This window comes from Protopterus annectens, chromosome 3.part1 (assembly GCF_019279795.1).
Source record: "Protopterus annectens isolate FY-2018-M chromosome 3.part1, PAN1.0, whole genome shotgun sequence".
Lineage (NCBI taxonomy): Eukaryota > Metazoa > Chordata > Ceratodontiformes > Protopteridae > Protopterus > Protopterus annectens.
Window position 1 is genome coordinate 1,893,549,772 of NC_056732.1, and position 16,787 is coordinate 1,893,566,558.

The following is a 16,787-nucleotide window of genomic DNA, read 5'->3' on the forward strand; positions in this document are numbered from 1 at the left end:
GGATAGAGCATTTAATTCTGATTGAATACGTATTTGATACAAATGCTCTCTAATACGTTCTTTCAACATTCTATCAGTTTTTCCAATGTAGAATGATAAACATGCTGTACACCTAGCAATATAAACTACATGTTTGGTTTGCAGGTGGCGTTTACTTTTAGATGAAAGAGTTCTCCTGTTACTGGATGCACAAAAATATTCATGTTACATATATGTATACAAAAGTTGCATTTATTACATGGTTTTACCCCATTAACATCTATGGGGTTATTATCTGTAAAGTGACTGGTGCAACATAACATTTGATGTAAATTCTTTGAATTTTTATAAGCAAACTGTGGCTTGGGTGCTAAATGTTGAGAAATTTCTGGATCTAATTTAAGGATATCCCAGTAATTATAAATAACATTTCTTACAGGTCCTATGTCTTTTGTGAATTGCAAAATAAACCTGATGCTTCCCTCGTTGATATTATGTGTGGTACTACTAAATCTATACTTAGTTATACCATTTTCTGAAAATATTGGACATGCAGAAGTTTGTCTCATACTTATGACATCATTGAATGCATCATTAATTTCTGCTAAGCTATATTTTCTATCTATGAGCTTTTCTTCTAGGTCATTTAATTCTTGTTGGAATTTTTGAGGGCATGGATTGAGTCTGGACATTCTTATACCTTGCCCTTTCAGCATTATGAAAAAATGCGGAAAACATCATGGAAAACATGCAGTGGGTGCATGCTTTCTCTATGTAAAATATTGTTTCTATGGCATAGCTTACGGTGTACCCCCGTATTAAAGTTACCATCTTTCATTCGCCAGATATTAACATCTAAAAAAGATATATCTGTGGCTGAATAATTCATGGTAAATTTTAAGAAAAAAGTAAGATTATTTACTTGTTGCTCGAATATCAGTAAATTATGTATATCACCTTGCCATAGAAAAAACAAATTGTCAACGAAACATTTATAAAATATTATATGTTCTTTATAGAGATCTAAATTAAGTAGTTTGTCTTCCTCCCATAGGGCCAGTGTTGTTACATAGGGCTACATGAGCTATTGGCACAAGGAGTGCCCATAGCTGTTTCATCCTCTGTAAATAATATTTTTGATTAAATAAGAAAACATTACTTTCCAATACCATTTCCAACAATGTGCATAGAAAATCAATCTTTACTGGTGTTAAATTTGTATGTGAACTCAAATACTTTTGAATGAACAATAAACCTTCATCATTGGGTATGTTTGTAAATAATGCTTTTACATCCATGGTGACTAAATAAAGGTCCTTTACATCATTTCGAGTCTTAATGACTTCATAAAAGTCCAATAAAAATTCTTTAGAGTCTTTTAAAATGATGTCATTCTTATAAACATAGGGTTTCAGCATTTTCTCTAAGTAGTAAGATATATTTTCAGTCACCCAACCTCGACCTGAGACTATAGGTCTCATAGGAGGGTCAAGTGAATGTTTATGGATTTTGGGTAAACCTTTTATAATCGGAATTGCTGGCTCATCAATAGTTAGATATTCACATAATTGATAATCCATTATACCCATTTTATACATGTCTAAAAGATTATTGTGAACCCTTTTGATTATACATTCCACTTCATCATATATTAACAACTGGTAGTGTTTATCATCAGCTAACATGTTCAACATTCTATTGTCATAGTCAGTCTTATCAAAAATAACAATGGGGCCGCCTTTATCGGCTGGTCTTATAGAAATATTCTTGTCATGCATTAAACAATTTAAAGACTGTCTTTGTTTGTAGTTTAAATTATATTTCTTACTTGTAGTTTGTTTACTGTGAATGTTATAAAATTCATTCTCTACCATTTTGCTAAAGACTTCTATAGTGGGATGTAAATTAGGTATCATGAGGCTGGGTTTCTTAAAAGTATTATCATTACTAAGATTTTGTTGTCCTGAAAACATAACTTTAAGTTGTAGATTCCTTGTAAACATCTTTAGGTCTAAAATTATGTCTGTGATATTATTCTTCGAAGATGGAATGAATGACAGTCCTTTATTAAGGACTTCATAATCATAATTGTCTAAAGGTCTATGTGACAGGTTGTAAACTAGGTTAGTTTTTGCCACATGTAGGCAGGGGTTGGAGGAACGCCACTATTGTGGGTGTTGTGTTCAGATGGGATGAGTCATGCGTCATACGTCAGTACGCGTATTGAAGTATTTCTTTTGCATGATTCGTTTCTACGGTGCATCTTTATTTATATGCATTTGTACCCCTCACGAGGAATGTATTTTATAGAACATTTTGGATTGCACAGATTGACTGTAGGGTCACAAAATAGTAAGTCAGAACATGGTTAGAGATAGCGAGTGCAAGCTTCGCATTTTTAACAACTGCCACGACATTTTTAACTTTGTCTTTGATCACGAGCCTGTCTGATGGCAATATGCTTATTTGATAAGATATAGCTAGTGGCTTTATTCAAAAAGGTTCTCTTTTTATAGGAACAGAGTGGTTTAGCGTTGTCATTCATTTGTCCACAGTCAGATTAATTTGTTTATGTAGAAGATGAAAATGTAATTGCTATTAATGTTAGAATGACTGACGTTTTTTATTATTTTCGCCAGTATATAAATTTTAAGACTTGTGTAAGATGTGGTTTTGTATGAACGTTCTCTCTCTATTGTTTACTGAGAACGTTTGAACAGTATGTTGATCATGTGTAAGATGTATGCAGCCAGATTGACATCAGTTGTAATGCCCGAGTGTGTTTTGTTTACATCTAGGAGGCAGTCTTTTGCTGCAGTTGTTATTTTTCTTTAAATTCTGATTAATAGATGAGTCAGATTGAATGATTGCTTAGTTAATTGATATGTTTTCCCGCCTATTTGAGTTTAAAAGTTGGAGAGTTTTATATAGTTTTTATGTCTGAGGAAGCGTAGGTGAACCTACGCGAAAGCGCTTACTACTTTTTTATGGATTAAACATGTTTTAAACTTTGGAGAAGCTGCAAGTGTGTTCTTTCTTCAAGTGAACTTTGGTCAGCTGTGTTTCGAGCTTTGGAGACGCTGCCAGTATTCTTGTTTGAACATTTTTTGCTACGAAATATACTACGTGGTTAGACCACCGTATTTTGCTACCAATTTATTCCATGTACTTATAGTTATAAAAAAAAAAGTAAAAGGTCAAACTGTTTTACCAGTTTTCAAAGCCTTTAGAAGCTGGTAAAACACTACAGCTCTGTCAAAGAGGCAGAAGGCAGAAATGAAACATTCCTCTGTAGAACAGATTTAATAGCTGTTAGGCACTTTATTATGCCCTCGGTTGTTATTTCTACATATTGCAGAGTGATGCTGTAACATCATTAAAAGCTGGTTTACCTTCTGCCATTTTTCTTTACCAACCAACATTGTCCCCTGTTCCCCCTGTCTTGAGACTCAATCTTCACTGCTTCCTTCATCAAACCCATCACTCAATATAGTGCCCACTTTGTCAGGTACAAATCCTGGCACTTTACTTGACTGGAAAGGGTCCATAGATTTCTAACAAAGAAAACTAAAGGCATTAAATCAATAAAGCGTAGCATAACTCACCTTTTACTCAGTAGATTACCAACTGCTCTGAAGTGACCCACATCTCAGTTTTGAAGGCATAAAAAAGCCTTCCCTTTTTGACATACTATTTTTTCACAAAAAACATAGCTTTATAAACCCGTTTTAGAGACCTAAATCTGCCCCAATAAATGAAGAAGCCTCTCTGGAGGGATAGATTCTGAACTCAACGTATTCACACCAGCAGGATTAAGTTCCTACTACAGGTCAAACAGTTTACTACTTTAGCTACCTTTAACAATAGTCTTGATGACTGGATTGGAGGTAAATACTATTAAGTAGTTGAAAGAGGAGGATATAACTTTTAATTATGTCTTCTTAAAGATGCATCTGGTTTACCCTGTTACGGTCCCCATCATCTCTTTCCTAGTATTGTTCCTGTGTCCCTCTGTTTCTAAGTTCAAGAGGGGGGCAACTTTTTTGAGGCACAGCCAAATGTTAAGCTTGGTATGAACTTATAAACCTATAAGGCATTAAAGTCTGTTTTTTCTTTAAGAGTGAGTGTAGTATGGATATGTGTTTGTGCATGCATGTTATCTGTTAATAGCACAAAGTGCTGTAAACGAACAGCTTGTAGACTATGATGGACACTGATGAAGAGTTGTTTCTAACCTCAAAAGCTTTGTGGTTTCATCATGTTTTTGTCTTTATTAAAGTTCAGTGAGATGGTTGAGTCCCTTGTTTCTTTTGTTTTAAATCCCACTCATTCTCTTCCAGAAAAAAGCCCAGGGTTTTAAGCAGCACATTAAATCAGAGTTTGCCATACTGCACCAGTTTCTGCAGGACAAGGAACAGCAGCTGATTCAACAGCTTGAGAATGAAACAACAACAATTATTGGAAGGATGAAGGAAAACCTGCAGAAAATTGAGGAGAAGACTGAAACCATTCAGAAGCAGATATCAGACATTCAGTCAAAACTGCAGCAGGAGGACCCTCTTCTTTTTCTCACAGTAAGAAATGTTTACAGCCTTTCCGTTGTGTGCTGGTCATAATGAAATTATTGTAGATCATGTTGCCTTGTCCACTTTGAAGCAATGTCAATGTAACCAACCTTCCAGCATAACAAATTATTTTCTTGATAATCTTAAAGTACTTCTACTCAGTGCTAGGAATCTGTAGTGGATGCTTTGTCTGCAATGAGACAGCTGTCTTAGACCTTCCAAGAGACTGGGAATCTGATGCACTGGCTGAACAAGAAACTGCTCCACAGAAGCACTCCTCACCTTGGAAGATGCTGACATGGTTCAAGGTTGCTGAAAGCACCCCAGCTGTGGAAGGCAACAACTCCTTCCATACATTAAGACCACCAACTAAGCAAAAAGACCCAAAGGAGGTGTGGTATCCATCTTTCTATAGGACAGGTGCACCTCAAGACTGATCTAACAGTACAATTGTCTTGAGCTACTTCATGTACAACTAACCATAGGCAAAACCCCCCACAAAATCATCCCCAGCTATAGACCCCCCTACCATGAACCAAGAAAAATATACTGAATGCTAAATCCTACTAGAATCACACACCATGCAGCCCAATAACTTACTCATGGATGATATTAACTATTCTACCATTGACGGGGGAGCATACATGACTACCAGCAAGCAGGCTCAGAGGTTCTTGGACTTTGCCAGTTCAAATGCTCTGGAACAGCTGGTCATCACACGCACCAGGGGCTCAAATACCCTGGACATAGTACTCATTAGCATAGGGGAGCATTGCACCCCCCAGTGTAACATCCTCATTAGTAAGATTAGACCACAAAATGGTCTCTGGTCTCCACTGAAATAAATATAAGGCCAGATACCCCATCAAGCTCAAAAACACTAAAGCATTTCTCCATCACAAATTACCTCCTTCTAAGCAATGGCATAAAAATTCCAAGCTCCCCCAAACCCAGAAAACACAGAATCTCATGCAGAGATGCTTATCAATGCCCTGTATAGCCACTTATGCAGTTATATAGAATTGGCAGTATGGGATTGGAGTAAAGCCAGGTCTTGACAGAAAAACAAACCACCCTCATGGACTCTAGTATAAACATGCTATAGAAAAAAATATAGAAACTAATATCCAAAAATAAGCAGGAGCAGGATCAGCAGAAGAAGAAGAATTCAGTAGTCTAAGACCTACCTTTGTGACGGATTCTGCTATTTCACACTGAGCTGAATGGAAGAGGGGCACTGACCACAACTCTGATCTGTGATATATAACAATACATATCCTGCTTTATTACACATTTTTACTAGATATTGCTTATTCTTACCATTTATTGCACTTTTATTGTCTGCTGCCTACTTTTTACTGTGTTTTATTTGCTATAAACTAATCTTCACTGTTGTACTACAATTGTCTGTCTCACTTTTTGTAAAGCTTTTTTTAGCTACGTTTCACTGTGTGAAATGTATTAATTGGAAATGTTCTCCATTTGTTAAGCATTTGTTGTTTATCTGATTTTCCTGCCATGAAGTGTATCATATAACTGATTTGTTTGCAGTTAAAAGCATTATCTAGAATCTCCTTGCTCCTTTTTCTGTTTAAAACAGTGAGTGTCTTGTTGCTGTTTTTCTGCTGTGATAAAAATTTCTGTAGTGTTTTCTGCCTAAAATAATGTAGCTAGTAGCTGTAGCATAGTTTCCCACCTTCCCTCCATATTATCTTGCTCTTAAACTTGGTGGCTTTGCAGTTGCCTGCCCCTGCTGTAAATTTGATCTGGGACATGCCTCCCAGCCCAGTCTCATTAGCTCATTCTACTTAATACAGAGAACCTTTGGGAAGGCCAACTCCCTTAGTTTCTAAACCTTGAATTATCTTCTGTTCCTCTTTTCTCCCTTTCCACTCTACCAAATAAAAAATTCTCAGCTGCTTTTATAGTATTTGTGTTTCCTACTCTATTATGTCAGCTTGCTTTTTCAGCTACTTGTTCTTCAAACTGTTCAGTTGCATCTTTTCTGCTGCATTCATTACTGCTTGTTTTAAGCCTGTTTAAATTGTAAGTGTTATTCTAAGCCTCTTAGTTTTGGTTTAAGCACTTGGGCTTTAGGCCTACCCTTAGCTCTCCCTGGCCTCTCTCCTTCAGATTCTGACAAATATGGGTGGACAATTTCCTGACGTTTCTCCTGCCAGTCTGGTTGATATGGCCATCCTGATTCAGTGTAGTAGCTGCCTCATATACATAGACAACAATCTACCATTACCACCTAGGAACACAATTTGTGAGAGATGCAATTACATTAAGAACCTAGAGTCGATGCTCTCTCCCTCACAAGCCAGTATATCTGGCACAGAGATGGTTATCAACACAATCACTACACCTCAAACACCACCTACAACTATACAACACACACCCACATATGTGGAGGGTTTCAACAAAAACATACCCAAACAAAGGAGACCTCAGAGGGAAAAGCACATGTGAACTTCACAACCCTCCACAATACATACCACACATAGTACACACACCAGTGTCTCACAACCACAAAGTCCTAACCATAAACCCAACATATTAGTCATAGGAGACTCCATTGTGAGACACACAGATGTGCCTCTCACCAGGCTGGATAAGGAGCAAGTCACAGTTATTGTCTGTCAGGTGCCAGAATCTGCCATATCACACACGCACTCAAGTCTCTCAACAACAGGTACTGTTATGACTCTATCATAGTCAATGTTGGGGTGAATGACTTGACACATACCTCCTTGGACTATATGAAGAGAGACATAATTGAGCTTGCTGAATATGTGTCCCAGGCAGGTATGTCCCCAGCCTTAAGCAACATTCTGCCATCACCCAGAATAATGCCTCAATACAAACAGAAAATGATTGAGTTTAACAGTTGGCTCAGTTTCTGGTGTCGTTCTAGGGGGATCCAGTACCTGACAGCCTGGTAATATATGATTGACAGACCACAATGCTTTGCTAGAGATGGCCTGCATCTGTCTCACTTGGGCTTCAGACTTCTGGCAAAGGCCCTTGCCTCCCCTATAATGCCTTTTTTAGAAAAAGTCCTGAGGTTGATAAAACCAACTTAAAAATTTCAACAAAATGCAAATTAAAGGTCATGCTGCTAAATGCTAGAAGTCTAAACATGAAACTGCACTCATTGCAAGCATTCTTAACCCTGGAAGATGCTGACATTAGTGCAGTCACAGAAACATGGTTCAAAGCTGCAGAGAGCACCCCAGCCTTACCAGATTACTCATTCTATCATACATTCAGACCCCAAACTGTGGGCAGCAAATCCAAAGGAGGTGGAATTTCAATATATATTAAAGACACACACACACCTCCAGTCTGGTCAAACAGTATGATGCACAGGAGACACTCCAGGTGCAGTTAACCATTGTCAAGACCCCTGTTTAAATCATATCTAGCTACAGGCCCCCAAATTTGACTCAAGATGCCCACTCCACCTATCTGGACCTCTTCGAATTTATCAAGATTCAACCATTTACCCTGATCCTGGGTGACTTTAACTACCCAACCATAGACTGGAAAACTTCTCATGCCAGAACACAAATGCCCAGAGATTCCTCGGTTTTATAAATGCAAGTGCCTTGACACTGCTAGTTGATATGCCAACATGAGATGATAATATCTTGGACTTTGTGTTAACCAACATGAGTAACCACTGCAGCATCCCTACAGTATCATCCTCCCTGGTAAGATCCAACCAAAAACTGGTCACTTTCAAAGTCAGCATCTCTTCTGACCTCCCCTGCAGCTAGGGTCAAACAAAAAACTTCTCCAAAGTTGATTACAACCTCCTGTGGGATGGTAAAAACAGCTTCACAGCCCCCCCAATTCGAACTGGCACCAATGTCCAAATCTACACCAAAGTACTATATGAGCACTTATATTGATGCATGGAGTCCGCAATACCTGACAGGACAAAATCATCCTCCGCAACGAAGAGTAAACCTGTCTGCTGGACATCTGCAATAAATAAACTATATAACAAAAGGAAAAAAATTGCTGTTCAGGACCAAGAATGAGCAGGTGCCCAAATGGAAGCAATCTCTCTTAGCCTGAGCAAGCAAATAAGAGCACTAGTGAAATCCTCTAAAGCTAAGTTTGAGTCCAAATTGGCCACATCTGCTAGAGACAATCATAAGGCCTTCTTCAAATATGTCCGCAGTCTCAAAGGAAGCACCAAGGTTTGTTCAGAACTTGTGGTCAAGGACACCACATACACAAGTGCTGTGGATATAGCCAATGTACTGGCTGACAGATTCAGTGAAAACTTCACTTCTGTCCCCCCATCAGTAAATCAGGACATCCCCAGTACCTGTCCCCCTCCCCTTATCTCTAGGGAACAGGTCATCACTGCCCTCTCAAAGGCAAAACATAGCCTCCATGGGACCCGATAACATCCCAGTCTGCATCCTACATAAACTCAGGCATGAACTTGCAACACTGTTAGGCACCCTATTCAACTAATGCCTGAGTACCAGCTTTGTCCCAGCCAAGTGGATTATACAAAGGTATAATGTCCACCGATTTGGGAAATTATAGACCCATCAGCTTAACTAGCCTGATATGCACGGCCATGGAAAGGATTATCATGGACCTCATTAACAGGGACATTGGCAACCTCCATGCATTCTATTCCACATAGTCTGGCTTTGTCAAGGGGAGGTCATGTCTGTTAAATCTGGTCAATTTCTTTGAGATGGTCACCAAAGCCATGGACGAGGAAAAGACAGTGCATACTGCCTACCATGACCTGGCCAAAGCCTTCAACACTATTCTCCACTTGGGCATAATAGATAAAGTCTCTCAACTATGCAATAATCCATATGTTATCAGATAGGTAGCAAATTGGCTCCTTGATAGAACCCACCTAATCAAAATAGGGGAATCCACTTCAAGCAGTAGACCCATAACAAGTGGCATACCCCAGGGATTGGACTTGGGGCTTCTGTCATTCAGGATATACTTCTCTCGGGTGCAGGCCAAAACCAGTGGGCTATGGCTGATCAAAGTTGTAGATGACGGCAAGCTGGGTGCAATCATCAATTCCGCAAGTGATATGGACGTCCACCAAAAGGGTCACACCCAAACAAATGACTGGTGCTAGAAACATGACCTCATGCTGAATGCCAAAAAATGCATCATCATCCCCTTTGGGGAGAGTAACATCCCCACATACTATCACATTAATACCATCCTAAGCATGCAATCAGTCATGAGGGACTTGGGCACCTAGGTTGATAGAAACCTGACCTTTGACCACAGTGTTGCTTCCATTGTACAGAAAGCTTTCTACATTGCCCACCTCATAAGTAAGAGTATCTCATCCGAGGACAAGGAGGTCATAATATCCCTGTATTCTTTCCTTATATGGCCAAGTATTGAGTACAATGCCCCCTTCAGCATGTACCTCGCAAAGCACAGGCAAAGCACCACTGGAGAGACCACAGTGGTTACTCACCAGAAGAATCCAGGGCCTAAAGTATCTACCCTACACAGATAGGCTAAAAGCCCTGTCCCTATACTCAGTTTCATACAGACTTCTCAGAGGTGACAACTGTCTGGCATACAAAGCAATATCAGACCACGCCTTGATGGGACTGCTGCATATCCGCAAGTCAAGCTCCACTCGAGTAACCTGCACATGTGACCTCAACTGGGTCTGTGAAATCAATAGAACTTGTTGGCAGGACAGATTTGTGTCCCAGTGACACCTCCATCTGTGGAATAGACTCCCTCTTCATGTCAAGCAGAGTACATCATTATCGCTTTTCAAGCACAACCTGGATGACGGGATGGGTAACAGAAAATACACCCCTGGGATTCCACCTGTGTCCCTGCTGGACAGAGACTTTGGGTACTGACTTATCTAAACATGGGCTAAACTCTTAGCTCGGCTTATAAGGGTCTCAGTGCCAATAGCCTAGTAACTTTATATGATTCTATGAACAAACAAATCAGGGATCTAGTTAAGTCTTCAAAAGAAACTTACAAAGCAAAAATAGCCTCCCAGCTAAGGAGACTCACAAAGAATTTTAACTTTTTCCAAAATTTTAAAGGTAATATCCAGCCATGCATAGAGCTGATAGGGATGGAAAAAAACCTACTCAAATGGAGAAAATAACCAATTTGTTAGCCGACAGATTTGGTTATTGTCTCTGTGTATAACAATGAAAAAACACAGAGGAAATGCAGTATAGGCTCCAAGACCAATAATTTTTATTGCAGCACAAAGCTTGAAAAATAATGTCATAAAATTGATGATCAAAATACAATATTCAAAACTGGTAAAACAATAAATAAATGCTGAATATCACTGGTTTAGCGCTTTCACCAACAAATGTTGGTTTCTTCAGAACCAGTACTTCTTGTTACTGTAAGGTTTAAATAACTTTTTTGGCGCCAATTTTCTTGCTGCCATTCTTAAAGTCAAATCAACCCATTTTTGTTAAAACAGCATTCTGTTCTAAAACAATTTGCATCAATTGCAATGCATAAAATAAACATATATCTAAAATGCAATTTTATAAAGTATGTTGTACATCTATCATATACCTCAATTCTCCTATTAAATACTATGACATGCCCTATATATATATTTGTAATATAATATGTGTGAACAATGAGTGTATTTCTCTACAATACTTCTCAATATATGTTTCTTTTACTTCCGCCGAAATGTTGAAACACAAATTACTTCACTGATTAAATTGAATAATAACATAATTGTACCATACGTAATTATTCTAGTCCCAACATATTGGACTCAACTTCTCATCATTCTTTATACTAAGATGGGTTTTATTGATATATTGTCATTTAACCCTGGTATATTGGAAGCATCTGTAAATAATTGCCACCAGACTTCTCTGTAGTTCAATGTTTCTCTTCTATTACCACCCTTGGGATTATATTTTATATTTTCTACTATGGCAAAGCGAAATTTATGTTCTGCCCCTTTCTTTTTTATATGTCTATATAATGCATTGTTTTCATCCTTCCTGATACTGTATAAGTGATCATATATTCTTTTCTTAAAATTTCTTTCTGTTTTACCTATATAGTATCCAGGGCAGAGTTCACATTTAGCCATATATACAGCAAAATTAGTGTTACAATTCCCTGATTTAAATCTCATTTTTGTCTTATTGATGTTGTCCAATACTATCCTCCATAATATAAGGACACTGATTACAATTACCACATCTTCTAGTAGATTTATACTGTTTATTCATATGTTCGCTTACTTTTACTCTACCACTGTTCTCTAAGATTATTTTTTAAATTGTCTGCCATTTTATAAACAAATAGTGGTCTTTCTCCTATATAGTCAATCAAATTTCCATCTACCTTAAATAGTTTCCAATGTGTTTCCATTATATGTTTTATCCCATGTACATAGGGACTGTATTCTAACACACATGCTCTTTGATATCTTCCCAAACTCCCTGTTTTGGTGTTGTTGTTCTTCGTTTGTTTATTTTTGTTGTATCCTAGCAATGGAGTGTATTTTTTCCCCATTGTTGCTGTACATCTTTCATCATTTTCTTGTCATAACCCCTTTCCTCAAATAACTGGGTCACATAGTCAATTTTATTTTTCATGTCCTCGTACCTAGATGTCATATGGGCTACCTTTATACATTGCTCTTTGTAAATATTGTATAACATTCTTCTCGGATGGTTACTTGTGTATTGTAAATAGTCATTCGAAAATGTATTTTTTCTAAATATCACTGACTTAAATCCTTCGCTGTCATGCGAGATGAAAATATCCAAGTATGGAATGCCTGTTTTGCTGGTGGAATGGGTGAATTTCAAAAATTCACTACTGGTGTTCATAAAGGATATAAACACCTCCAGATCTTTTTCACTGCCCTTCCATAGGATGTATATATCATCCAGAAAGCACGTGTAGTGTTTCACATATTTGAACATTTCATTCGTGAATATCTTGGTATCCTCCCAATACAGCATCACTAAATTCGCAAATACTGGGGCACATGCGGAACCCATCGCTACACCTATGTTTTGTTAATAACATTCTCCTTCGTAGTAGATGTAGTTATGGTTGAAAACCATGGACATACAGTCCATTATTAAACAAATCTTGTCCCAGTCTAAATTAGTGTATTTCCTTATGCTGTTACAAAAGGCTTCCAATCCTAGGTCTTTGGGAATACATGTGAATAAATCAATGACATCAACAGTCACATATATAAGTTTATTACAATCTTCTTCTATAGGGAAGTTCTCTAAAAAGTCCCACGAGTCCTTTGTTAAATGTGGAATATGAGTGTAAATATCTTTTAACCATGAATCTATAGCTACTCCTAAAGGATATGTTTTAGCTTGTCTACCAGAAACTATAGGTCTAAAGGGAGGGTCCGTGATGTCTTAATGTATCTTGCGGATACCAACTATTGTCGCTAACACTGGATATTCTACCTTCAAAAAGTTATAAATCTCTGAATTCATTCTATTATCTATCCAATATTCTTCTATATAAGAATCTATACTTCTATATGTGATGTTTATTTCATTCATTGATACAGTTTGGTAATTCCCAGACTGAGTTAGTGAATTTAATATTTTATTGGTGTATTCCATTTTGTCATACATAACTGTACCTCCCCCTTTGTCTGGTTTCATAATTCAAATGTTCTGCTCTCCCATTAGATTTTTTTAGTACTTCCCTCTCTTCAAATGTTAAATTATCTGATTTCCTTTTCACTTTGTTCCTGTTCTTATGTCTATATACGTCCCTAAATACTTGTTTTCATATAGATCAACTTGTGAATTTGTAGGTGGAATGAACATACTTTTTTTCTTTAATTTGTTTCATATTTCAAAATCTTCATTATGTTTGTCCTGAAACAAAATAGATACATTTAACTTCTTTGTGAATAGTTTAATTTCACATACTTAATCTACAAACTTGAACTGTGGTGTGGGTATAAATTTCATACCCTTGGATAATAAATTGAAATGTGCTTTGTTTATATTAAAATTAGTGTAATTGTAAATTTTGTAGTTGTTGTAGATGTGTGTAACACCATCCACTACTATATCGTTCACTGAATTCCCTTCACTTTCTATGTTCTTTGATTTTGATTCTATATCCACAGCTGTTGCTTCCTTATCTGTTCTGTCCCATACTCTATCCTTGGATGTTGTCACCTGTATACTTTGATTTATCTCCGTTTCCAATATTGTGGATTCCATCTCCTGTGAAAATTTTGTCTATAGTTCCTGTTGTGTTCGGATGTGTTACTTTTCTCTCCACAATTATATTTATAGGGCATGTCATAGTATTTAATAGGAGAATTGTGGTATATGATAGATGTACAACATATTTTATAAAATTGCATTTTAGATATATGTTTATTTTATGCATTGCAATTGATGCAAATTGTTTTAGAACAGAATGCTGTTTTAACAAAAATGGGTTGATTTGACTTTAAGAATGGCAGCCAGAAAATTGGCGCCAAAAAAGTTATTTAAATTTTATGGTAACAAGAAGTACTGGTTCTGAAGAAGCCAACATTTGTTGGCGAAAGCACTAAACCAGTGATATTCAGCATTTATTTATTGTTTTACCAGTTTTGAATATTGTATTTTGATCATCAATTTTATGACATTATTTTTCAAGCTTTGTGCTGCAATAAAAATTATCGGTCTTGGAGCCTATACTGCATTTCCTCTGTGTTTTTTCATTGTTATACACAGAGACGATAGCGTAGTTGTTGGATTCGACAGATTTGGTTCAAACTTCACCTCCCTGTCCCCAATGGCTGTCCTCCAAATTATGCCTGCCACCATTCCTCAGCCTTTTATCTCAAGAGAGCAGATCATCTCTGCACTCTCTAAGGCTAAAACAAGGCATCAGTGGGCCCTGACAACATCCCAGGTTGCCTTTTAAATAACTTAAAACATGACCTAGCAGACCCAGTTGGATTCCTGTTTAACCACAGCCTCCAGACAGACTATGTTCCAGCAGAATGGTGGACAGCAACAATCATCCTTCTGTACAAAGGGGAACCATCAACTGACCCAGGGAATTATAAGCCCATAAGCCTGACTAGTCTCATCTGTAAGGCCATGGAAAGGATTATCATGGATCTTATCAACAAGGGCATATGTAATCTCCAGACTCTGGACTCAGCCCAGTTTGGATTTGTTAAGTGTAGATTATGTCTGTTGAAATTGGTTGACTTCTTCGAGAAAGACACCAAGGCCATGTATGAGGGAAAGACTGTGCACACCACCTACCTACACTTGTACAAGGCATTGGATACAATCCTCAACTCAGGTATTACAGAAAAACTCTGCCAACTAGGCATAAGCACCTGTATCCCCAGATGGGTAGCCAAATGGCTCACCGACAGGATACATACTGTAAAGTGGATGAATCCACCTCTAGCAAGAAGGCAGTCACCAGTTCTGTGCTGTGCCTTCTTCTGTTTGGAATATATTTCACAGAATTCAAGGAAAATGTAAATGGCCCTTTGCTGACCAAGTTCATGGATGACTGCAAATTGGCGGCAATCACTGAATCCCCAAGCGATAGTGATATTCTTCAAAAAGGATAAACACAGACAAATGATTGGTGCCAAAACCATGGATTGAAACTAAATGCAAAAAATGCATACTTATACCCTTTGGGAAAGCAAATGCCCCTGTTAATTACAATCCAGTGGTATGTGAGCTGGGTACTCAGGTTGACAGTAACCTGAGGTTCAACCACCATATATCAGCAGTTGTGAAGAAGTCCTTCTATGTGGCACAACTCATAAGTAAGGGCATGGTACCCAGATCAAAGCATGCTATAATTCCATTGCACTCCACCCTCAGAGCACTAATTGAGTAAAATGTACCCTTTTGTATGTACCTCATCAGATATCTGCAACAGCTGGAGTGACTCCAGAGGTTTCTCACCAGGAAGATACAGGGTATAAAAAACAAGTCCTATGTGGAAAGATTGAAAGCCATATCACTGTATTCTGTCTCATATGGCCTACTAAGGGGTGATCTGTTTTTGGCTTACAGGACAGTCTTTGATCCAGCCCTGTTGGAAATGTTACACATTTGTAAATCAGACTGCACAAGTGTCATTAATTCCAAGGATTTTAATCTAACTTCTCACATGAATAAATCACGTTGTAGAGATAGATGTGTGTCTCAGTGATTACCCTTTGCCTGTAACAAGCTTCCCATTCACATGAAGGATAGCCTTCCCTGACTCTCTTCAATCTCAGCCTGGATCAATAGATGGTACTCATTAATTTAGTCCTGGGGGGTGCAAATGTCCCTCATGGATAGAGGCAGTTGGTGTTATACATCATAGCATAGGCTTATCTGTCTTTTAACTTTATTCACCTAGCTATTGTAAATTGGGAAAATGGGATAAATGTGGCTAGGCTTCTAAGGACCCTTGGGCCATTAACCCAGTAATCTCCTATGACTTTGTGACCCTATGACTTTATATAACATAGATATGTGTTACGCTGTAGTTAAAGACAGGTCATGCCATGCTGGTTTTACATATTCTACAACAGAGAGCTATAAGGAACATAGATATGTGTTATGCTGTAGTTAAAAGACAGGCCATGCCATGCTGGTTTTACATATTCTGAAACAGATCTATAAGAAACATAGATATATGTGTTATGTTGTAGTTAAAAGATAGGCCATGCTGGTTTTACATATTTTAGAATAGACATATAAGATCTCAGTACAAATCCTGCAAGCTTTTGGCGCAGGTACTGGGAACATTAGTGTAGTTGTCTTATGCATGTGTACAAAATAGCAAGCCCAAGTATGTGAATACAAAGAAATGTGCAGTAGGAAAATATAGTCCTCATAAATAAACAGTGATTTCTAAACAGCTTAAATATTTTAGTACTCAGTAGTTAAATCCATTTAAGATGGAGTATAATTAATTGCTTATCAATTCAATTGAAAGAAAAAGAAACCATTATTCGTGTTTCAACTGCTTTTGTAAACTGTGTCTCTATTCCCTTCAAAGTGACCTTTTCGTTCATTTTTCAGTTAAGGCACCCACAATTTGAGATCATAAGTGAAATATTTAAATTTCCCTTCATGGGTAACTAGCATGTCCTGCCACATGCCTAGCCACTGAAGACATTATGTTCCTTTCTAATCCATATTTGAAAAGTTTTTACCTCAGTTACTGTTAACATCCCACATTTCTTCA

The 16,787-nt window shown here is 37.7% G+C and overlaps 1 protein-coding gene across 1 annotated transcript in view; it reads left to right on the top strand.

Moving 5' to 3' along the window:
• The first annotated feature begins 4,310 nt into the window (after positions 1–4,310).
• The window catches only part of LOC122797949 (zinc-binding protein A33-like), a 172,768-nt gene continuing 160,291 nt past the window's right edge, over positions 4,311–16,787 (top strand). The window contains exon 1 of the mRNA XM_044066470.1: positions 4,311–4,553. Coding sequence (XP_043922405.1) covers positions 4,446–4,553 — 108 coding nt within the window. The 5' untranslated portion in view covers positions 4,311–4,445. The remainder of the gene's footprint in view (positions 4,554–16,787) is intronic.